The sequence below is a fragment of the Stegastes partitus genome, unplaced genomic scaffold, assembly GCF_000690725.1.
Source record: "Stegastes partitus isolate 25-593 unplaced genomic scaffold, Stegastes_partitus-1.0.2 Scaffold315, whole genome shotgun sequence".
Classification (NCBI taxonomy): domain Eukaryota; kingdom Metazoa; phylum Chordata; class Actinopteri; family Pomacentridae; genus Stegastes; species Stegastes partitus.
This window is the reverse complement of record NW_007578046.1, coordinates 403,913-428,399: the sequence shown is the minus strand read 5'-3', so window position 1 is coordinate 428,399 and position 24,487 is coordinate 403,913. Positions and strand designations below refer to the sequence as shown.

At 40.6% G+C, this 24,487-nt stretch overlaps 2 protein-coding genes across 2 annotated transcripts; both read right to left on the bottom strand.

Annotated features, from left to right (window-relative positions):
- Positions 1 to 149: 149 nt before the first annotated feature.
- On the bottom strand, positions 150 to 4,983 carry cers3b (ceramide synthase 3b). Its single transcript, XM_008283508.1, has 11 exons — positions 4,941 to 4,983; positions 4,005 to 4,178; positions 3,711 to 3,828; positions 3,086 to 3,204; positions 2,936 to 2,993; positions 2,668 to 2,718; positions 2,486 to 2,578; positions 2,158 to 2,286; positions 901 to 1,007; positions 668 to 821; positions 150 to 523 (listed from the first exon to the last, which is right to left on the bottom strand). The coding sequence occupies exons 2-11, from the start codon at positions 4,175 to 4,177 to the stop codon at positions 404 to 406; spliced, it is 1,122 nt and encodes a 373-aa protein (XP_008281730.1). The 5' UTR covers position 4,178; positions 4,941 to 4,983; the 3' UTR covers positions 150 to 403.
- A 1,902-nt stretch (positions 4,984 to 6,885) lies between these two features.
- ano2a (anoctamin 2a) lies at positions 6,886 to 20,447 on the bottom strand. Its single transcript, XM_008283507.1, has 27 exons — positions 20,301 to 20,447; positions 19,844 to 20,155; positions 18,357 to 18,452; positions 18,000 to 18,172; positions 17,640 to 17,694; positions 17,480 to 17,531; positions 17,295 to 17,350; positions 16,991 to 17,038; positions 16,367 to 16,431; positions 15,845 to 15,979; positions 15,585 to 15,745; positions 14,699 to 14,781; positions 14,026 to 14,037; positions 13,553 to 13,627; positions 13,393 to 13,449; positions 12,749 to 12,823; positions 12,086 to 12,287; positions 11,451 to 11,562; positions 11,309 to 11,366; positions 11,110 to 11,210; positions 10,833 to 10,996; positions 10,576 to 10,728; positions 10,321 to 10,373; positions 9,247 to 9,425; positions 8,394 to 8,499; positions 7,647 to 8,223; positions 6,886 to 7,535 (listed from the first exon to the last, which is right to left on the bottom strand). Exons 1-27 carry the CDS (start codon positions 20,445 to 20,447, stop codon positions 6,886 to 6,888), a joined length of 3,957 nt encoding a protein of 1,318 aa, XP_008281729.1.
- Between the last annotated feature and the right edge of the window lie 4,040 nt (positions 20,448 to 24,487).

The window sequence follows — 24,487 nt, the reverse complement described above, 5'->3', positions numbered from 1 at the left end:
AGAAATATAAACCCACGAAGAGTCTTTAAAATCTACACTCAGATTTATAAAAATGCATAGAACAAATTTCTACACATAGAATCACATGCCATCTCTATAATTATTGATATAATTATCAACAGCATAAAAAAAAAAATACAGAAACGGTATATTACAGATGTATTTTAATTAAAAGTACAATAAGATAAGATGGTAATGTTCTGAATTTGTGAATTCCAGAAACCATGTAGCTTCATATGACTTTATGTCTCATCTTTCACAGTTTCTCTAAAATTAATACGTTCTCTGACTCGAGTGTTTTGTTTTTACATGAAATTCAATTCTAACAGCTGCACTTCATACAGAATACGTCCATGTCTCTGCTGTCCATTTTCCTTTTTCTTTCTATTTCTGTCCGTCTGTGTCAGTGGCCATTAGCCCGATCTCTGGCACCAGAGCCGTTCATGTGACTCAGTTTGTGGTTTGTTTCCTTTGGTGGGTCGCTGTCGTCTTCCTCTTCATCGCTCCTGTCATCACCCTCCAGCTGCAGGATGAAGATGAGCCACAGAGAGAAGATAGAGAATGACAGTGAACCAAAAGGAAGCAATAGGACATGCCACTGCCACATAGTTTCCACACATGTCCCGTGGATGAATGTATAGCTGCACAGAAACACCTGTAAACGCACCTTGCTGAAGATGAACTTGTAAAGCATTCGTGATATAAGAAAAGCCCAGTAGATGTGGAGCATCAGTAGAACCATCAACATGACGTTGAAGAAATAGTAGCCAAAGAAGGCAGGATACAGCTCCAGTGGGTACACCCATGTACAGTGGATCAGCCTGTAGACGATAGAAGACTTTCATACATTACACAGAAATCAACATTACCCATTATGCTGCACTCGATTCACACACTTACCAGAAAGGAAAAATAACAAGTCTTGTGACCATAAAGAGAACTGTAAACACCACAAACATGGCATTAGCAGTCGTGTGCCACTTGGCGTAGTTGAATACCTTTGCACCCTGTGAGATGAAAAGAGGGAAATAAATCAGGTTCATTTCTTTGTTTTGAAGAAACGGTTGCAGCAGGACGTTTTTTTTTCTGTTGAAATTTAGTTGCGTGGGGAAATAATCCTCAAACACATAATTAAAGCTGCATTCCAAAGGTGGGTGGATGGTTGGGGTGTTGATTAAACACTGCATTAATAAAAATTTCTTATACTAGCACATCTCAGATTAGACTTATTTATAGTGACATTTCCTTCCTTGATCATCAACTCTCATCCTGTTATAGTATTATCAGTAGTGATCCTAACAGCAAGCTGTAAATATGAGGAGGATTTCTTATGCATCTGCATCGAGCATGTGATGTCAAGAAATGCACTGTGGTTTTAGCCACCACCTTCAAATTCAGCGCTATGAAAGTTCAAACCCGACTCATTATGCTCATGTATGAGAGTGGGACAGAACTAGCAAGTCAGCGAGAACGCAAGGAGGAAAAGGTTGACCACGAATAAATATAGATTTCTATTCTGTCCTTTAACTTGTCTTCAGACTTCCTACAGTAACTTTGCACTATATTGAGATTTCAACACCACATTAAAAATATATTTTAAAAAATTACATAAACAACAACAACTGTCTGCATGGGAAGGTCATCCACTTCAGATAGTTCATGGAGTTTATTATGACTCCTGTACGATGCCCATTTTGCCATTTTTCTTCCAGCTGTGCTTCTTGCAGTTTCAATATATGTCACTGGTGTTTTGTTGGGGTTTATCACCTTCAACCCAGTTTCTTAATGCATTTTTTGCACATTGTTAAGAACATTTAATCAATTATCTGTCATTTCTTAGGCAATATTAGAGACACGGCACCATACAGCTCACTGGGACCTTTTTATCCAAGGATGTGTTGTTGTTGTTGTTGTTGTTGTTGTTGTTGTTGTTGTGAGTCCTTTCATCAAACTGCTGTCTTTATCAATGTACAATTTTCATCCTTGCAGACTTCATCTTGCATTTTTGAGTATTTTAAATGACACCGCTTTGCTATATAAGTCAGTCTCTTTCTGCAGAACTGTGACATCTCACAATGCCACTGGTATCTACTGAGACCACACTACAGAAACAAACAGATATCAGAAGGAATGGATTAACATAACAACAGCGCTGACCTCGAGCAGTATGTCAGAAGAGTCATGAACTGCCATCACGAGCGTTCCGATGCGAATGTAGTTTGAAATCCAGGAGAAACTCAGAAGAGTCAGTGTGGCGAAATGATGAATCACCTGCTCTCTGAAATCCTGCACACACACACACACACACACACACACACACACACACAACAGGTGAACATGTATTTATTTTATGCATGTATAAAACATCAACCAACTATATGCTTTTGATATTTTAAAATAATAGATTATTTAACAGTGATAAGAAACCACTGACATTTTTTAAACGACTAAAAATAAATACCTTCGCACACATCGGCTCACTTACTTTGCGTTTCACGTCAAATGTGAGACTGAAGAGCAGAGAAAGGTAGAAGCCCATTTCCAAGAGGTAATACCAGTACTGAGATGGCAGCAAGGACTGTATGGATGCATAATAAAAACATATAGATGTATTTGTGTATCATCCTGTATCCTGTAGCTTGCAATAACAACGGTGAAAACACTCACCTGTTTGGGAAAACCTGCCCAAACTTCTCTCAGATCATAAACCCAAGGTTTCTACAGCCAACAAAAATAGAGAAGGAGAAGTGTGAGGGAGGGTTGGAGAATGGTTGTGAAAAAAGCAACAAGTGCAAATGAAGGCCAGCGAGTTTATGCATGTTTATATGTTAACTGCCAGCCTGTGAGGAAAAACCCCAAAGCCTAAAAAGGGACATGAGGAAGCGAAACAAAGAGAGAAAGTCAAAATAAGGACAAAAATGTCCCAGATACTTACATCATAGAGAGCTAGAAGTCCGCCAAAAAATGCAAAAAAATAAAACGTGCATCTCCAACTGTTGACAGACGAAAGCAGTGACGTCACATATTTACACAGAGACACTTGTTCTCACATCAGTGGGTAATGAACACGCAAACATGCACACACCTGGCCTCGCCGAACCTCTTCCGAAGGCCCGGTCGCTCTTCGTTCCTCCTCCTCCTGAACCACACTTCAACTTTCCTTTCTGGCCAACCGGTCTTCTTACACAGAGACCTCACGTCAGCCTGAGACACAAGGCAGATGATCCAGTTGTTAGATCTCTTTCCACCTTAAGATGCTCTCTCTGATGATGCTCAAGTTATAGATTAGCATTAAGTTTTACCCTTAAATGTGCAGTTTTTGGTGGAAAAATGTAATTTACAGTGCATTGAACTACAGCAACAGTGATCATTTCACTCATATTAACTCTCAGCTTGTCTTCAACCTGCAATGTAAGGTTGTTCATAAAAGGCCTAATTTCTTTAATTTAGCAGCATTGTAAAGCTTTGATATAATTTGAATTTCTATTAAAAATTGCAGATATATGTAAAATAACAATAGTGTATATATGATAACATATATATAATCCTCTGCGATTTTTTCCCCACTTTTTTATTTTAATAAATCTCTTTCCTCACTTACTGGACGACTAAATTCTTCACACAAAATGCTGTGCCTGAAATGCTACAGTGCATATACCATGTGTTGATTGATATTACTGCATGCAAGGTGAATATATATTTATATATACCTGTGATGGTGCACGTGCTTTGCTGCGGAAGTAGTTTTCTAGGATGGGGTTTTTTTCTGCTGTGCGACGTGCCTTGTCCTTAATTTCCCAAACTTTAGCCAGTGGTGTGGCAACGTACCTGAAACAGCAACACAAAGCTTTGTTGCTTCTTTCTAAAAGCCACAGACGTGACCTGGTGCTTTGAACATTGCTTTAGGCTTGTGCAACATAATCCTGGTATCCTGAAACCAGATGATTGCATTGCTAAGCTCTCTGACACACAGGCACGTTTACTCACATACTGTATGTTCTCACCTTTCAAACAGGTATCTGACTAGAAGCAGGCAGAGGGCGCAGGGCAGAATGCCGTAAAGTTGGGAGGCTTTAGCGTAGATGCGACCTTCAGTGTCCTCCAGATCGGACCAGGACACGTTTACTGGCAGCCACAAACGTTCCCACCACAGCCACTCACCGAGCGTCTGCAACATGCTGCTGGCAAACACAAATGTACACGAATGAAAACGCAAGTTTCACAACCACAACACAAACTATTTGATTTCATATTAAGGTTTTAAAATCACTTTTCTTGAAACGCTAAAAGTTAATCGAGGTACGTGTACATGTTTTGAAGACAGAAAATTAGTTGACTAATATGAAAGAAATCACATTTATTTAGGAAAAAAGAAGAACATTTAAACTTTAAATAGGAAGCTGTCATGCCTTTATGGGTAGATTTTTTTTCACTTGCCATCATTGAGAGTCTGATTTAAGGATTTGGGATTTACAAGGTTAGATTTAAGAGTTGTGTTGTTGTTTTTTCTTGCCAAAGTATCTTTAAAAATAAACTGATTTGATCTAAATAAATAGAAGGTCAAAGAAATTAGCACTTTTTTGTTTTCTGTGTACCATAAAGTGCCAGTTTTTTCTGGTCTGTCCAAATCAGACCAGATGTTATTAGGAGGAGGAAACCTACATTACATATCAAAGGGCAAGACAGATAAAAAAAGGGTGAGGAGCAATTCAAGGAGGCTGTAAAGTTCTTCCACTCGTGGACTCTGCCCATAACAGAGTACTGATAAAAAAAACAACAACTTGCTATTTAAGCAGTGAGAAAACTACTTCACACTGTGTAAACAAAGCTGTCTGTTAAATAAATATAAGTAATTTCAATAAATTTGAGATTGTAAAAGTCAAACTGTCACTCAACCGCAAAGGTAGTTGATAAGCCAGCATGGGAAAAGACGTACGTACCTGCAGGCAGTGCTGTCGCGACAAGTTCCAACAGAAGAGAGTGAAGCTGAGGCAGAAAAGTGTGTGTGAAACTCAGAAAAAAATCCTGTTTCAGCACCAGAATCCATAAATTAAAGTAACTGTATAGACATGCCTTTGCATACACACACTCACCTTCAGTTTGCCCAATGTAAGTACAGGAGAGTGCTTTCCAGGTACCTGTCTGTGTGAACCAGCCTGTTACTCATACAGTTCATAAGCTGTCCTTATCCACATCAGATAACAGCACTGCTAGATCCTATGTGTTCACTCTTATTGCTATTGTGGAGCCACGCTTTAACGACGGCGTTAAAAAGTTAAAGCAAGCAAATATTGGCTCATGAGCTAATGCTTTCCCTAATCTGTACGATGTACCTCACTGTGTGTGCACAGGCTCCAGTGGGCATGTTGATTTTTTTTAGGCATGCGTGTGGTCGCTCACCTGCTTAGAAAGAGTAGGATCCTTCCCTCCCACTTTGTCTGCTCCTGTGATCACACCCTTGTAGTTGCTGCAAGTGTTTTGAGCGTCAGGTGAGCTGAGCGGTGGGAACTCCTAACGGTTCCTGGAGCATTTAGCATTTTCAGTTGTAAATAGCAAGCTGCAACACTCATCTGAGTGCGGGATTGTTTGTGTACCCTCACCCTCACCTGCAAGAATTCCCTTGGAATGCCGGGAAGCCCCCACAAAGGCCCCATTCACCGGAGGGGCAGGGGGAGGAGGAGTCACGGGAGACTAAGGAACTCTCACACACAGAGAGAGAGAGAGTGAAACATCACTCTACAATCATACCTACCTGGGTTAATAACACACTTATCAATGCAAATGAGGTGACCTCAGCTCTAACTGTGGCGGATATAAACTATTTCCTTTCTCAGGTTTCCTTAAATGAAAACAGAATTTACAGCAATTAATCTGTCAGGTGAATATTTTGTGATTTTTGCAGGAGAGGTGGGAAAATCTCAGGTTTTAGAGGAAAACTAAAGAAACCCATTACTGAGCATCACCTTCAAATATGAAACACTGAATAAGTTCTTTGTGTTTTAGCATACACCAGAGGGGGGCAACAGAGACAACACAATAGCTGTATACAGGTAGATATTGTGGCCACCCCCTCTCCTGATCCACCAGCGACATGTTTTGTTGTTGGTCTCATGTTGATAACTTATTTGCTGCCTCTTTATATAAGAAATACTTTAAACATAACAACTGTAATGAGCATAATACTAAAATGTTTCTGTTAATATTCAAAGCTTGCAAACAGAAACAAGACTGAAATCCAACATAACACAACCCATGACTGGAAGAATTCAGAAGGAAAAAACAAATTTTAAAAAATATGTGGTTCATTTATTATAATTTGACATCTTTTATATATCAAAACCTCTAAAAATAAACAGTAAATCTACAAGCATAACTGTTGATACTAGCAGTGATGTATATATTTTCATCTTCCTCTGGTCTACAAGGCAGCACTGCTGCATGTGTGGGAATGAAAATAACAGAAGAGCACTGGCTATTGAGCTGTGGCTGTGGGCAAAAAACAAACCGAGAAAAAAAACAAAAAAAGACAACCCAAAAAAAAAAAACAAAAAAACAAGAAATAAAATAGATAAGAGTTCCAGTGGTTTTCATAGTTCATGGCAAGGAAGGTTTCAGAGAGGTCTTTCTCTGAACTGTCCAGCACTCCCCCTTGTCAGGATCAGTCCTAAACCACTGAGCGGTATAAATATCTCTGTGAAGATTAGGAGGATAAAAAGGAGGTTCAGTTGATCTGGATGGTCTTTTTTCTGACCCCAGGTATACGCAGATAGGGAAAACAGAAGGAGGGGTGCGGCTCCAGGCACAGACGGGAGAGGCTAATCTGGATAGTCCTCCCCCTCCCCTCTGCCACCCTCTGTCTCTTCCCCCTTCGCCCTACAGCTCTCCTCATACTGGTGTGTTGCGCTTCAGTTCACTGGGAGAAGGGGGGATGCGGTCTCCGAGCTTTGTAAAGCTGGTAGAATGGCTAGGCTTTGTGGAGTGCTCCTCGGGACCCGGTGCTCTTTGTCGGGGAGGCAGGGTGGAGCACCGGGCCTTGCCCCTGGAGCGTGGCTGTTGAGGCGGAGGGCCTTTCAGCGCAAATAGTTCAGTTGGGGATTTGGGCTGTTGGGCCAGCGTGGCCTGTGATGATGACGATGATGGTGCCGGGCTGTGTGCCGGGGAGAATGGGTTGGATGAAGAGCCCAGGGGAACCGCGGGTGTGAACGTGGCCAGCTGCTGGAACTTTGTGAGGCTCGTGGAGTGGCTGGGCCGCGGCAGGCTATAGCCAGCCTCAGCCCCTCTGTGGCGGGAAGGCAGGGTGGAGCAGCGGGACTTTGCCCTTGAGCCTGGCTCCTTGGGGGGAGGGGCAATGAGTGAGAAGATTCTAGTCGCGGAGTCTGATGCTGTAATTTCTGCCCTGGAGCCCTTCAGACTCTGGGATGAGCCTCTTTTAGATGATGGAAGTGACACAGGCTCCTTCTCTGTCTGGCATTCTTGCTTGGAGCCGGAGCGAGGAAGCTCAGTGTCTCTGGCTGTGCTCGACGACGCTTCCTCATCTGCAAGACAAGAAACACAAAGACTGACTTACTACACAGACAACATGATGGGGAGCAAATCTAAGAGAAAATTAATGTTAGGTTGTGACATATGAGGCTTTCTCCTCTCACCTAACAGGCCCAACTCACTCATGAAGGCGTCCAGATCTACAGTAAAATTCTCGTTTTTAGCTGTCACTGCTTCATCCTCTTGTTTTTCTTCTTCTTTCTTCTGTTCCTCTTGCTCTTTTTCCTCTCCTCCCTCTTGCTCATCACCTCCCTTTGCATCTTCTTCCTTTACTTCTCCATCTTTTTCCATTTCCGTCCCTTCAGCCTCTCCGCCCTCATCTTCTCCTTCACCTCCTCGCTCTTCTTGTCTGTCTTCTTCAACTTCTTCAAATGTCTTCCCAATCTCTGGATCGCTGTCCCTGCTCCTTCTGGGCTCCTCTATGTTGATCTCAACCCCCACTTCTACCTCCTCCTTGACTCGGAGCTCCTCTCTTTCTTCTGGCGGCGCCTCCACCACAATGTCTATGGTGGTGGGGAAAAGAGAGTGTCTTGGGGTGTGAGATTTGGCACATGCTTCTTGGTCTTGATTCAGCAGAAACTCCATCAACATCAATTTCTCTTTCTTCAGCTGTTCCCGCAGGGAGCGTGGTACATCTGGGACCATCCAGGCAACCAGCATGCTAAGGAACATGGCAAGGTTCTGGACAAAAAAGACAAGCACACCAGGGTTTAAAACGAACTGTGCCTCCTAAAGAGGGAAACATATTTAATGGATGCAAAGGCATTTATGGATTTGAGAAAGAAAAAGTTGGACATCAGGCAACCCTCTTTAGACCGACATTAACAGAACCACTGTTGTCATTTTGATACCTGAAAGAATATGACAAAGGCCAGTTTTGCAGCCAGGACAGACCAGTACTGTTTCGAGAAGGTGTAGGCATCAGCTTCCCACGGTGGGTCTCTGTAGTCCTTATACCTGAAAGACAAAGACACCTTGAGTATTAGCAAGGAGGAAAATATAGCAATGAACTCTGAATGAACGCGAGGAAAAAAATCTGGTCGTTCTTAGAAAGATTTGCCTCAGTAAATCCCCGCTGGGGCATTCAATGTCAAGTCAGCCAAGGATTCCCACCTTCATTTTTTTTCAGTTGAAAACCTTTTAGACACTTTTATGACATGAGCATCAACATTTTCTTTTCTTTTTTTTTGCCTGAAATACAGAGCAAGTTTAGAGGAGTTGAAAGGGGACAGATAGGTACAGTGTGTACTAACTTCTGCCATTTTTGACACGATTTCGGGGGATTTGTCCCAGCCACTCAAAAATGGGAAAACAAATTGCAACCACTATTTTTGCATTTTTTAAATTTCATCTGGTGTTCAAAAGCTATTAAAAATATTCAACCAATATTAATTCTCCGGATAGCAAATTTGTGTTGGTATCTGTGCAGTTTAAAGGTCAATGGTGGTTTAATTGGGAAAAAAATTTGCCTGTAAAAATTACTCCAAAATGAAATCATGAAAGTCCTCGGCTAAACGAACCTGCCTATTGTAGTCCGGATTCAATGTAAATACCTTCCAAGAGTGACCTTTTACCCTCACGTCTATAGCACATTGTCCAGTTTCTGAAAACTCCAGGGATTTAGGTAAAGTAATGGTTAAGCTGTTGGACTAAAGGGTTTAAAGGAAGGGCCAAGTCGGTCAAGGTTAAGAGAGTCACTCTAACCTGCACATGGAGACGCCAGTGATCAGGGTGCTGGTGGGCGCTGTGCCAGGTGGGAAATTGCTGACGTTGAAGTAGGACAGTGAATGCTCTGTGAAGCCATTCATGGTGCCATTTACGCTGTACATGTACTGGTAAACCATTCGTGGAACAAACTCTGACGTGAAGGAAATCACAAAGGCCTAGAAGGAGAAATAAGGAGTGAAATTGATTATATATTTTTAGGATATAAATTATGACATGGTTACTGCTGGCATATTGACAGTCTATCAGCTATATGCATCTGTAACAGCCTGAAACTTAATTTATAAAAATAATCTAACATTATAATGTTATATACTGACTATACACAATATTATTAGTACATTATTGTTAATACTTTCTGTGAATTTTCTCCAGCTCTGTTGTGTGTTGTGTCTGTTGAGTCACAATCTTTCTGCTGAGTTGCTGATTACTGAACTGCGACAAATCGTCTTGACTCAGTAATTCATTATTGGCCAAAGTAAAATGGGATTTCTTTAAACATTCCCAAGGCCACACATTATTACATGTTTATTAATAAAGGGTTTATTGGTGTTTCTGAGTTGAGACCATAATTTTTGTTGTGGTTGTTCAAAAAAGCTTTTTTTAATTTATCCCAATAAAATGCAACATCAGTTTTTGTGACTATAATGAGCTGACTGATAACTGCTAACTCTTCATTTCACCTGTTTTGCACAACAGACAACACTGTAAACATAAAAACACTTTGTGCTATCGACAGCTGGCCACACAGAACTGTAGCAATGCACATTCAAAGGCAAGGAAAAAGAAGATTGCTAGAGAGTAAACAAGAATGCAAACTGATTTGCACAAATTGTTAGAAAGGCTGCTTTGCAGGAAAAAAAAAATGTTGTATGATCTAAATGATTTTTTAAAAAAAGGATAAAAATGTTAAGCCAAACACCTGATTATGCAAAAAAAGAACAGTATTTGCATTGCAGATGTTGTAAATTACAAGCTACTTTGTTGGTTGTGTCACTTCTTTGCAAGAAGACAAAGGTTGTGTCCACAGAGGACACACAGACACACACTTACATTGGTAATGACAGAGAACTTGCTGATTCCACAGAGAATGTTGTGCCAAATCCCTGGAGACAGCAGCATGAAAAGAAATGAAGAGGGAAAGGGAAGTGTGTCCATGCATTTGTGTGTCCATGTGGGTTTTTGCGTTAAAGGAAGGACAAGGATGGGAATAAAGAAAAAGAAAGTGATTAGATGTTCCAGGGGAGTTTGTTTTTTCATTCACACAGTGATCGACAGAGTGGACTTGCTCCCGTGTGAGGTTTGTACCTATGTCTTTACACCTCACAGCGTCGGGCCGTCGGATCTCAGTGACAAATTTTGAAGCGTCGAGGCGAATCTCAATGACGTTGTTGAGCAGAGCAAATGCTGGCGCCAGTGGGAAGGAGGCCACGAACAGAGTCACGAACCCGTACTGGATTACTGTGTATATTAGAAGACACATAGTTACAAAAAGGCATTGCGTGGATGCTGCGGTGGGTGATTCAGTGAATTAAAGCTTAATCGAGAAACTAGAAGACACTTACTCATTTCCATATATTCTGAACTGACACCTTCAAAGGGTTCAAGGATGACGTCTTTGTCAAATTGCTGCTTTTGTCTCTTCTCCTCCGTGTCATTCTCTTCGTCTTCTGCTGCTCTTTTCTGTCCTTTTTCTTCCTGTATTGTTCTGTACATCTTTTTCAGTTTGCTGCAAAAGAAGAACAGATAGAAATCAAAGAGGACAGAATCAGAGCATGTCATAGAATAAAACATTAGCCAAACAGAGCAGTTTTGTGAAAAAGAGAACACATGTATACGTACGGTATGAGAATCTCAAACACATTGTTTTGAATGAGCTGCTTTCCGAGCATGATCATGCTGAGCTGGATGCACAGCTCGATGAGACAGCCTGGAGGAGCACACTGTGGAATACAAAAGAAACATTTACTTACAGTACACATGCACATTTACCATACGTACACACAAACAAAAAATCAGAACTGCGTGTAGCTGAACGTACCTCCTCCATGCGATAGTCTCCAAAGACGTAAACATAATCGCCAGGTCGCCCAGCAAACCTACATGAAGAGAGCACAGAGTCGTGTGATAATAATGAAGACGCACAACGGTGAGTGAGTGAAGAAAGACAAAAAGCAACACACCTGCCCTTGAAGAAGGCCACATAGAAAATAGGTGCAAAGGCGTTCATGGATTTGAGAAAGAAAGACTTGAAGATGAGCTTCTCTTGAAACTCTTCCTTCGTCTTGGGAAGTTCTGTTGGAAAGAAAACAAATATAAACCATCATTGTATGTTAGAAACACCTTTTCATAACGGCATGCTTCACACACAATAAGTGACTGTCATGTAAATGTCTGAATTGGGAACATGGTTGGCCTTTCCTGTTAAAATTGTATTGCACAGTTTATTCGAAAGGTTTATCTAAAGCAAAAAAACAACTATTTACAAAAAAGAATTCTGGAAGTTACAGAATTAGAGGTTACTGTAGTGTATTCTTTTAACTTTTCAGCGTTCACAAGATAAACCAGCAGTAAAACAAAGAAGTTCATATCTTTTTCCATCAGTGCCTATTTGGTTTCTTGCCTACCAACAATCCTTTATTGATCTGCTTGCACCTTTTTCCTTCCACCAGGAGCTTGTTCACCTCTCCAGTGCATGACTACATTCTGTCTCCTGTTCATTTGTTCCACGAGCGAGAGAACTTTGTGCCAAAGTGGGTCGATGACAAGCTTTCACTATTCACTGCTTTACTTTGTGACAGCATTAAAAACAGAATACCGAGCTCAGTCAGCCACTCAGCGATCGCTCCGTAGACCTCCTCCAACACCAGGACGACCAGCATGTTGAGGACGATGCCTGTGGTGGTGACCGTCATCCTCACGCTGTCCTTGGCTTCAGGATCGGGGTTCACGGACCACACGCTTAACATGCAGATGCGGTAAACTGCCACCCCAAACACTGCCGAGAAGGTCACGAAGATCTGAGCGGACGCAGAGCACACGACATGAAAAAGTTAAAGGACAAGATTCTGATTTGGACAGAGAACAAAAATGTACAAATATAGTGTATTTGTAATATTTGGTTCGTGTAATAACTATTGCTGTTATTTCTCATCCTATTGTTGCTATCACAATTAGCTTAAGTTGATTTAATAAAGTGCATTGACTGAATTGTCACTGTTGTTGAGCCTTTATATTGATGAGAAATAAATGGATGAAATGGGAAGCAGTGAATGACAAAAATGTAAATAAACTGACAAAGATTATCAAAGCAGAAGGAAAAACCTGCTAATTTTTGTTAAACGCCTGATATGATCGTGAAAAAAAACAATAAGTCCTCCAGCTGTTATTCTGCCCAATTTATCAAAAGATTAACAAAGAAGATCCACAAAGAGACAGATGGCAAATAGAAAAGTAAGAATATGAGTATGAATGCAAGTACCAGCAGTAGTAAAGTGGACATGTTGATGAGATAACCTGACAGGTAATCCTCAATGTCCAGTGAGTCTGGCTCTTGCTGTAAAGAAAAACATGCATATTAACAGAATCTACACACACACACACACTCATCGGTATATGTTTCAGTGCATTACGGTATGGGATATACAGTAATGCAGAGCACATGTTCTGCGCATACACATTATGTTTTCTGTCTGCCAGGTGCACGTTTGCCATCTGAAAGGACAGATATCCCCTCCCCTTCTTCCTCTCCCTCCTCCCTTTTCTCTGTCCATCAGTAATCTGGGCTAATCTCAGGCAGGTAAGCTGCTTTGGACGCAACCACCCACTGTAGGTGAAGGGGGGGGGTTTATTATGAACAAACATAAAGTCGTACGCAGAAATATTCATCTGCAAAAGCTTCATTATGCATGAGTAGCCAAGATAAATGGCAATATTTGCTTTTGTAGCAAAAAATAAATAAATCTCTGCACCTTCTCTTAATGTGATGTAAACATCGGGACGAGATTATCTGCGAGCAGTCACAATGAAGCAAGTTTAAATCACCTCGGTGTAAAAGCCCTGCCCTCTCCCCCCCAGCAGCTCTGTCCAAATAATGTCCTGTCACTCAGAGCAGTGCGGCGATACCTGGGAGGCCAGCATCTGGTCCGTTTCTCCGTTGACACCGTCCCCAGCTCGGGTCATCTGAAACAGAGAGAAGCCAGAGTGAGAGAGTAAAAACTGCACCAGTGATGGTAAAAGTTAGAAAACTGAATTTGAAACAAAGATATCAATGAGTATACTGTACCTTCTTTTTAGACTTTGCTTTTATCTTAGCTTTTTTCTCCTGGAGAGCTTCTTCATATTCAGGCCTCATGTCCTCCTGCAGTGCAAACACACACACACACACACACACACACGTTAAAACACATGCACCACAAAATCTGACTACATAAGTCCTTATATGACACTTTGTTGTTGGTCAATAAACATAACTTCTACAGATATGCTTCTCTAACACACAATGACTAATGTGAGAATTCCATATTAAATCTGCAAAGCAATTCATAGCAGAAATATATATTTTGTAAATGTACTTTTGAATATATTTCCCCTTGAATTTGTATTGTCATACTTTCTGTACTGTTTAAACATATCACATTTTTGGAATCAAAAATAAAATAACATAATAACATGAATACTACCACCTTTTTACATCAGAGTATGATATACTTTTTATTTCCATATGTGTACGTTCAATAGTTACAGAAACTTGCCCACCTTGACTCGTTCCTTCGGGCAGCACGGACAGCAATAAGTAAACAAGACAGAGACAGAGATAGAAAGTAAGCGAGAAGAAAGACTTAGTTCGACTTGGCTGTGACTGTTTATGTTTTGACCCCTCTGCATCATCTTAACCAGCGAGCGCGCTTTAAGAACTGACCAATCCCATTACACAGTAAAGAGTCTTGTTATGTGTATATACGTAGCCATGTGTATTTGTGTATGTGTGTCAGCGGGAGGTCACTGTTCTGAGACAAATGATAATCTTCAAGGTAAACCACAGCCTGTCATCATGGTTGACCCTTGGCCATGAGGTAAACACTCAGACCCTGACTGGTTTTTATTTACGAACAGCAAGAGAAAAACTAAAATATTTATTACTATGTTAAATGAAAAGGAAAAAGATAAAGATAAAGATAAAGATAAAGAGACTTTATTGTCATTGTGCAGAAGTACAACGAAACTTGTGTGGAAGAACACGACAATAGCAGCAGTGCAAATAAGAATAAAAATAAGAATACTAGAAATAAAAATAATTTAAACAAAGTACTATATACATATAAAAAGGGAAAATGCTCTGATTATTTCGACTCTTAAATAATGCATGGGTGTTTTTTTTTTTTACTGCCTACTATCTACCCACACGGTATTTTTGAATCTATTTTAATACCTCTTCATCCTCCAAGCTTGTCAGGTCCCAGGAGTATTTCAGACACATCTGTCGCCTTTTCCAGTGTTCAAGGAACCAAGCGGCTAACAAGGAGATGCACACAAGGAATACGTTAGCAATCAGCGGTGTTTTAAACAACCTTTGAAAGCTCACAGAAGGCTTAAACTGTGCAGCAATGTTTTGGAAAGACATAAAGTTAAACAATCTAAAACTTAATTTATGTGTCCTTGAGCAATCTTGTGAATGTGAATCTTACAAAAAGTGGACAGAAAGTATTCTTAAGCCACATGCCCTGTTCAGTACATAAATCAAACAAACACTTTGTTGAGCCTTACCAGGGAGCATTAGCTTGTAACTTCATCATCTCTTTCAGACAGACGAGCAATCATTTGTCCATTACTACAGTAATTAAAGATTAATATACTGTTGGTCTCACATAGCCAGACTATTCTGCAGCACTGAATGGTCCAACTGCACCTCGTTATCAGTCTGCTATAGGAGGAAAAAAACACTCCGGCTTGTTTCTTTACTTCTTTAAACCAGTTGTGTTGGGTAAAGCTAAGCAAAAGATGTGGCAATCAAAATGATACTGAGGGGGGTTGTTTTGGTGGAACATTTGCATGCAGTGAGGTGAGCACTGGCGATAAAATGGCTAATTTGCAGAAAACAGTACTGCACCATGCAAATCCTCTGCAATGCTCAGACACAATACAAACGCAGACAGTTGTCTAGTCAGGGCCAGGACTCAAAGCAGAGTTAGTTAGAAGAATTTAAAAATATGAAAGTGTTTGTATGCCTTCCTGTCAGTGCCTAGGAGTTTGTCTATTGATAACACATTGTACATGCACTGACACTCTCAGGGAAGTGTATTAGAGTGTATAGTTACCCCACAGAGACATGAAAATCGCAAACAGGACAGTGGCTCCATTGTCAAACAGGTATGAAGCTCGGGCCAGTGAGCACACCGTACTCAGACGCCAGTAGTCACACACAACATCGCAGAGCGGACACATGGTGATGTTCAGGTTTTCATCACATGTCTCCTGACTGAAACAACACATTAATAGTTATATTAATGTCTCTATCGGGATGACATAATGTACTTTGATGAGCGTGCATAAGTTTGCAGAGTTTGTATCTACCCACCTTGGCACATTGGCATCCACAGTGAATATGCCGTACAGGAAGACAATGATGCCCAGTACAGAGGGAGGGATGAGGAGCTGAGTATAAACACCCAGCCAGGCAAAATACAACCCAATCTGCTCTCCAAAGTACTTCCTATAAACACAGAGACAACGTATGAACTAGCTGCCTGGGTTTGCAGGCTTTACATTTTTGTGAGATGGACTTAGTCATTTTAGACACTCTGAGCTTTCATCTTGAACTTTACACATAGAAAATTACTGATCAAACATGAAGAAGTGCCCTGAAATTGACTTGGCACACTCATGAACCTGAGAGAATAATTACTCTTGACTTTAATAACCACCTGGAATCTTCTCGAGCATAATCATCTGGGCAAATTTTAAATATCTGGTACCTCAGAATCATCCCTATGCTTGTTCTGCTCAACAGTTGGGTATTAGTGGCTGTAATTAACATTATAGTCATAAGCTGAAGCTAGAAGTACTTTTATTTTTTTGGTCTGAGCTAACTGTTGAGTACCTGATCAGGTCCACAGGCTGGTATTTATGCATGACTCCATAGTTGGCCCATTCTTCATGGAGGAGCTTGAGGACACACAAGCACATAACACATGAGTAAACCACCAGTTAATAATGGTTATTAATTAAATATGCAGAATAAAAGTGTCAGTGCGATTGCATGTAGTCTTTATGTAAATGATTTCAAACCAAGCAAGACCCATTAGGGTTTTATAAATGCTATTTATTTTTACTTGTTGCATTATAATATGTGTGAATACCAAACACTAGGAAAGAGACTTTCAAAATAATGGCTGTCAAAGTGGTTAAATGAAGTTTACAATGAACAGTGATCTGCTGAAGCAATCCTTAAATGTGTTACGTGTGAATATGCGAATAATTTCCCAACACATAAAAATTTTAAAGTAGCTGAAACTCCTTGTTCACATATAGATTTGTACAGTTTGACTGTAAAACATGAAATACGCTTGATGTTTTTGTGATGTAGTTGACAGGTCAGATGCTCAGCTGTGATGGCAACACATGTACGCCTCAAGAAAAATGAATGGTATCATCTTCTTTGACTTTTAAGTATGTGATGTAAAAAAACATGCCGTCAACACACAGTTCTTAAAACTCAACTCACCTGTCTGTCATTTCGCTGATCTTTCCGTCCTCTCCTTGTGAAGGAACCCTACATAAAAAAGTGACAAGATCTTTATATGAGATAGACTGGTGTGTGATATTTTATCCATAGCCACAGTATTCTTCTAATTAAAGTGTTCAAAGTCAGTTTTTCTCCATAAACATCCATACTGTAAATATACTGATTAATCTGTACTATCTGATACAATGAAGGGGTTTATGTACAGTCGTTGATGCACAAAAGTTGTTCAGCTGAATAAAAATACTTCCAGTTTCCAATAAAGCTGCTGACTGATTTTACTCACATCATGCAGAGGAAAGGCAGAGATGTAGACGCCCCGAGCCACCAGTGAGTTGATGCCTTATGACACAAAGACAGAGTGTAAAACAGGCGTGAACGCTGGCATATGAATAAAAATACAATTTGACTGACAGCATCAATTGGAAGAATGAATGAAAAAAAAAAAGACAGAAAAAAACTTGACCTCACCAGTGGTTTGGCAAGAGTGTCTGCAAGTAGTACGTGAAATTATCTCAGCAACCTAGAAGCACACATAAAAAAATAGTATGTGAGCTCAATTACACGTGGCAAAAAAATACTAAATACCCCCACTGACATTGCATTATTAGTTATTTGTTTCTGAACTCACTATTCTGCTCCGTGTTGCATTATCAAATACGGTTTCTGTTGATGTGATGTCGTACCTGCAGGAAATCACAAGAGGGGGTCACAAAATTAATGTGAAATTTTAAAATAGACTCGTTCACCTAAGGTATGGATTGATATGTGCTGGGATCACTGTTCAAAGCTGCACACTTTGTCATTACAAGTTTCTTTTTTGTAGCATAATGATAAGGATGATAAAAGCATGTAGTCTGCAGGTGGTGTAGTTATTAGGGTGTTATTAAATTACCAATATGACAGAATTAAACCACGTTTGTCCCCAGCCAAGGGTGACTCCCAAAGTGCATTTCTGATCTTACTACATGTGTTGCACAACTTTACTCACAGGTGGAGTTTGTCTCTGATAAACGGGTGTTTGAGGGTTTTGAAATGGGCGTGTGTCTGCGAGTCTTTGTGGGTGTCAACTTCGGGGACGTCTGGTTGAAACGGCGTGTTGACTTTGGTCATAATGGAATCCCACATCCCAGCGATGCCTGTTCGTTTCCTCAATTCACATTTCTGCTCACAGAAGACATACATTAAAAATTGTAAAAAGAAGATTTTGATCAGAGCTGCTCAGTCACATCCCTCAGCTTTGGGATGTTCAGCTCCAAATTAATCTTTTGCAGATGCTCCAAACTTGCTAAATAAAGCTAGAATATCAATGACCAAAACATGCAAATGACTGTGTCGAACTGCTGACCTTTTTCACGGCAACTTTGATCTTCTGCAGCTCTGCCTCTCGGCTGAGAGTTGGCCACGGGATGTGCAGCCGAATAAAACTTAGGCAATTTGACCTCTGCACACAAACAAACACACACAGTACCACACAGACTAATGAGAAATGTGAACACAAAATCATTTGATGCATTGCTTCATAAGATCATCTACTGCACATACACTAAAAAAAAAACAAGCACATGCTAAGTTACAGCCGATACAGACTGTGCATCTGTCTCCCTCAGGATCTTTGTCTTTGTATTAAATTGCTTCTTGTACCGAGGCCAGATGAGCTTTCTTTAAACCTGTAAGTATGCTACTTTGTGTTATAATGAGGCTCTTTTGTAGGAAATCCTATTATTTCAAACCTAGAACTCACCAATCCTGGAAAGTGTAGAAAGGCGCAAATAATAACTGCTGTGATAGCTACATGGAAGTCGCCCTAATGTAGATGAAAAGTGACAAGCTATTACCCAGCCACTGATTTCCAGCCTGCTTATGCAATCACTGCAGTGCATTCAGTACTAGGCAGGTACAGCTGCACAGACTCCAACACCACATGCTAATGTTGTATGTTTCCAGCAGTTTTCCAGTGATGGCATCAGTACTTTCCAACCTCTTCAGATTTACTCTACCTTGAAGCTTATCTGGTCCTGAACAAGGTCAAATAATGAAACATAATAATGCTAATGTTATATAAATAAAAACAAAAAGCCTCCTTGATGGTACAGCGTACACATGACTGAACACATAACTCATTCAGATGTATTTACATGAAGGTTTACTTCATAGCCAATGTACCTTTTCCTAAAAATGTGTGATAACTTAGCCTGATCGTGTTTGGCCACAGATAGAAAAATACACACTCTCACACGAGCACTGTGCACGTCCTTCTAGCCCCAATGTCCAGATGAAACCCACCTGTCCCCCTGCAAACACTTTTATGTGCCAGCACACACACTTCCCGGTAGTGGATCACTCTCTAATAAGGCCCTGTAATCTGGCCTTTGGCTTCACTCTTACGGTGAGCGGTCTTAATCCTCAACCAAAACAGCAGCCGATTTACCGCATAGGCATCTCACAAACAAAGACGCACCGACGCAAACGTGCGTGCACACGTACACGCAATTATGCGCGCACACGCAAAGGCACGCACAAATTAGAAGAAACTAAAACAACACACTGATTTGCACATATTGACAAAATACATTCAGTGTGCATATATTCTATTCGTGTTGTGATTATTGTTATAGTTTTTCTAAAATGTCGAACTGTTCTTAGAAGTTCTCTCTTTAATTAGAGTACTGGCGTGTCATCCAGGTTCAGGAGACAGGCTAAGTCTTATCCTTAACCTCTTTGGAAGCTGCCCAATCACAGGATTTCACATCACTAAGGGACAGATCTGAGTCCTAAATGTTTAAAGGAGTGTGCAGCAGGTGAAAAAAGATTCATGAGCAAGCAGATTCATACCTCTTTGTCTCGCTCGAGTTGTAGTCCGGCCTCCAGCAGTCCTGCTTCAAACTCTTCCCTCATTAAAGCCTTTTCCTCCTCAGACAGCCTTGACTCCTCCACATCTCCTGCAGGTGCACCTGCCTCCCCAGACTCTGCTTCTGACTCCCATCGTCCTGGTATTGGTATCGGTAAGGGTAAGCTCCCGTTGGATGTTATGGAGAGACGTGGCTTAGATGCACGCCTTTTTTTGTATTTGTAGCAAAGCACATAGTCCACTTTTCTCTTGCCATCAGCAAAATAAAGCCCAGGGCCTAGTTCGATGCCAGAGTCCTAACAAACACACAAATACAGACGATTAAACCTTAAGCAACACTACAGTGTAGCAGCAGAAACCAGAGCTGAGAAAGAGCTAAAACACTGCTTCAGGATGTTAAAGTTGCAGGTTGTGAGAGTTTACAATCACATGCGAGCATACCGGAGGTGGAGGTTCGTCTTTGTCAAGGGGGTTGACAGGCCCTCCATTGGCGCCATCGAGTCCGAGCTCGGATAGTGATCGGGCCAATGAAACCAGCTTCGCAGAGTGAAAGGACGATGACTCACTCATTGCTGTGGTGAAGGGCATACGTTCTTTTCCGTTTCATCCCTCTGTTGGAACACGAAAGGAAAAGAAGCTGGTTCAGTGTCGACAAGTTGGAGAGATTTGGCGGCTCTGGTCGTAAATAAAGAAAGCAGCAGTTCGTGGTAGAATCATTCCTTCCTTTCAGCAAAATCATAATGTCTTGTCCTGTAAAATCTGTTTCTGTTGTTCCCATTTGAAATGAATCTAATTTATGTTTATGTCATGTTGTCTTGTAATATTTAGTTCATGAGATCCTTACATGTATATTATCTTCAATTATTAATCACAATTATGCGAAAAAAAACAACAAAAGAAAACGTATTTTGTGTTTTTTTTATTTTTATTTTTTCTCAAAGTTAGAGATAGATTTGTTCAACCCTTGGGCAGCCAAAAATAGAAACTGTCGACTGATTTTCGGGTGAGTTTACTGTCTGATATCATGTGTGAAAAAACACACACACGCAGCAGTAGCTGTTTTAGACTGACAGATCAAATATAAGCCAAAGTTAAGCTGTCTTGTCTCTTTTTCTACTCAATTGAAGCTGTGGGCTCAGATTAAGCTCACACTGCAATCTAAGCGGCACACTTTGCAATCTGTTGGGGGGAATTTGGTCACTGGGCTCATTCTTTGGAGCTAAAGAATGAAGTGGTGACACATAAGTTAATGTCTCACATCACTAGAAGCACAGTGGAAGCCCAAGACTCAAATCCACAGAAGTAAAATATAAAGAGAGTTAAAGTGAAAACATCCTAAAATTCAAAGTTCAATTGCTCAAATATTCATCATGTTTGTAGTGCTTGCAAGACAATGTAATTCATTTTGGGAGAACACGGTGACATTATTTCGACTGAGCAATTTTTCAAAAGCTGTGGCAGTGCATTCATCTTCTCCCTTATAAATACTTTCCAACAAACAAACAAAAACAACAACAAATATTTCAAATGTTGTGTCAAAAATGACTATTATTACTTTATATGCCTCATTTTACAGCTGAGAGTAAGAAGACTTTCTCATCCATGACCACATTCTTCTTAAGAGAAGTAGTAAACATGTATATTGACAGTTTTTCCATTGCATGATTGAGTTTTGTACATGAAAAAAATTGTTTTCAAATTCCTCTCTCTTAGTAGCAGATTAAATCAATAAAAATACACATTAATGCATATGGTGTCAGTCTAAGTAACTAGTAACAAGGCAGCAAGATAACATTTGATATTGCACAGTATTTGGTCCCAGAATGCATCTGAACTGCATGTTCTACCCAACTGACACACCAGACAAAGCCACGAGGCATGCAAATACACCAACACAATACACACAGCAACATACAGAGTGCCTCAACAGTCAATCCCCTTGGCAATATGCACACTATCCAAGATAATCCCTGCTAACCAAGTGTTAGCAAACACAGGGGCCAAGATGGAAATGGAGAATATGTCCCTAGAGTTTAGCAGGTCAAAAAGATTTTGCCTAACCTCTTAATTCACCAGGACACAGTGGTGTCTAAATCTGGTTGCCAACCTGTTGACATGTGTCACCGTTAAAAGAAAGCGATGTCTTCCTTTGATGCACGTTGTGGACATCATGTGGATGAATAATTCAGCCAAAGTGGGACCTACTGAAAGGTCCATACATACAGGATCATAGATTAATTTTCAATAGGCGCTACTGTATCCTGTCTTCAGGGAAACAAATTAGGTCTCGGTTTGTTTATCTCATTTGTAGATAGTCACATGTTACATGTGTAGTGCATTAGTCACTTAGTTAATTAGTCATGATATGGCTGATATTCTTGCTGCTTCCTAGAATGCTTACGCAAATCAATACGCATGCACACTTTGCAGAAACTTAAATCGAGCATCTACCAGAACGCCAGTGAAGGACTACTATGCCAGAGATTATTACTATTTAGGGCATGAGTTCAACCAAACATAGCGAGGTGCAGAAAGATGTATATTTTGTGGATCAATTTTAAAGAGAATAACCAAACAAAGTATGATTCAAAATGTTTGGTCTTAATTTGAGACAGTTTTTTTTTAAGATTCACATCTTTTATCAATACTTATTTTTTAATAGGATCTTGTTTATATTGTTTTGCACTGTCTTATTCTGCAATGCATTTATGCACCAGCCCAGAAAAAAATGAAAATTAACAACAAGACAAGTCAAATAAAAACTGCAACTTACTTTTCCAGTGTTCTCTGTTATTTATAGGGGAAAGATTTTCCACGAGAGAGGACAAAAATGATGTCAATGACGGATTTTGCAAAGTCATGCAACATCTGTTGGGGAGCTGAAGTTTGCATGACACGACTCAGGTGTGGTAGTTTCAATAAATTGCTTCTTCTTTGCACTCTCACACTGAAATTAACGGGGCAGAGGGCTGCAGGGGAGCTGCACTAATACCAAACGTCTCCTCGAATACAGCAGATTACACATCGCTAATTTTAACAGCTGCTTGTTCCTTTTTAATACCATAACAGGGCGCAACAACAACATCAACAACAGCCCCAACAAACACTGTTAAGAATCAAATTTACCTGCACCAAACTTATTCAACACACGCCTGGTGGATTTCATTTGTTTTAACAAAGCTAATTCAAGACCAAAAACACTGACATCACTGACCACATCAAATTAATTCGTTTCCATTTTGACTAATTAATCCCCGGGCAGTTGTCACGAGCTGCTTATTCGATAGATATGTGTTTAATTAAATGCTTTCCGTGCGCAACAGTTGTGCGCACGCAGATGGCCGGATGGAAAAAACAGCCTCAGCAGCCTGGCACATACGACACAGCAGCCGCCGGGGAATTTAAATGATAATAATAATAAAAAAAGCAGAGGTTAAGGTCAAGCTTCGGGTTATGTGGTATTGCACCAACGAGAAGATACACTTCAAACAAACGAGTGGCAAAGTGCGAAAAGACGCTGCCAAAGGCGACACCGGGGAACACACGCAAGACAGTCAAAGTGGCACAGGTCAAGTTTTGTTGGGGTTTTTTTTTACGCCTCAGGTGAAAGAAAAGTGAGAAGGGGACTCACCGGTAGTCGCGGTGGATCAGTTTCTTCTTCTTTGGAGATGGATGATAAGATGCGCGAGGTGCACAGCCTGAGGGGCTGAGATGGTGGACAATCCGCGCGCGCTCCCGGAACCCCTGGCTTATTGCGCGCGGACAGGGCGGCTAATTCCCTGACCGTTCCATGCGGGTGAGAAGGAAGGTGTGAAGCATATTACCGATGAAAGAGACGCGTGTGTGTGTGTGTGTGTAAGCCAAGAGGGAAGAAAGAGCTTACAGGTGACCGGACTTGCAGCTGAACCTCGGCTACCATCTGCAGGCGTGCCTCCCCGATGACCAACACACAAAACATTAGTGTAAAAAAAAAAACCTCACATTGGGCAACAAACATAAATTATGTTTTGTATTAATTGATATGTACCCTAATCATTCAAGCTTGTAAAAGAGTTTTAAAATTTCCTTTTAAAAGCAGATTGTATAGAATGTGTCACAAAAGTACATATTATTAAAAAAGTGCAATTACTAGAAGCAAAAGCGCTCATAATGCAGAAACATGTATCCAGTGAGTGTTAATACCCACCAGATTATTGGTACTGATGTGAAAAGGAGGGATCACTACATGTAATTATGGATTGTTGGGTCCTTGGATCTGTTAAAGCATCCATAAGCTCTTTCTTTCTCTGTAGGTCTCACTACAATCTGCGAGTGACTAAAGGTAGCGGAGTGTGCAAGGCCTATAAAAAGTATTCAGCGTCCTTGAAAGTTTTTCCCTTTTATTGCTTTTCAGCATTGAATCGTGGTTGATTTAATTAGGCTTCTTTTAGACAAGAATTTCCCCATGCTTTGCTGCATTCGTTTTATCCCTACAGAAAATCATCCCCACGTCATGATGCTGCCACCACCATGCTTCACAGCTGGGGTGATGTGTTTGTGATGATAAGAAGTGCAAGGTGTCCACCAAACATAGTATCTAGTCTGATGGCCAAAAAGGTCAATTTGCTCTCATCAGACCAAAGAACCTT

What these genes read in the sequence shown, in the direction of transcription:
- ano2a (XM_008283507.1), bottom strand. Translation starts at nt 20,447, where the DNA reads ATGCCCTTCACCACAGCAATGAGTGAGTCATCGTCCTTTCACTCTGCG. An exon ending in ATCAGAGACAAACTCCACCT is followed by an intron (nt 17,695 to 17,999) that starts GTGAGTAAAGTT and finishes GATTTCCTGCAG; the next exon opens with GTACGACATCACATCAACAG. An exon ending in TGTCCACTTTACTACTGCTG is followed by an intron (nt 12,288 to 12,748) that starts GTACTTGCATTC and finishes GCGTCCGCTCAG; the next exon opens with ATCTTCGTGACCTTCTCGGC.
- cers3b (XM_008283508.1), bottom strand. Translation starts at nt 4,177, where the DNA reads ATGTTGCAGACGCTCGGTGAGTGGCTGTGGTGGGAACGTTTGTGGCTG. An exon ending in AAGAGGTTCGGCGAGGCCAG is followed by an intron (nt 2,994 to 3,085) that starts GTGTGTGCATGT and finishes GTCTGTCAACAG; the next exon opens with TTGGAGATGCACGTTTTATT. An exon ending in ACAAGTTCATCTTCAGCAAG is followed by an intron (nt 524 to 667) that starts GTGCGTTTACAG and finishes TTCATCCTGCAG; the next exon opens with CTGGAGGGTGATGACAGGAG.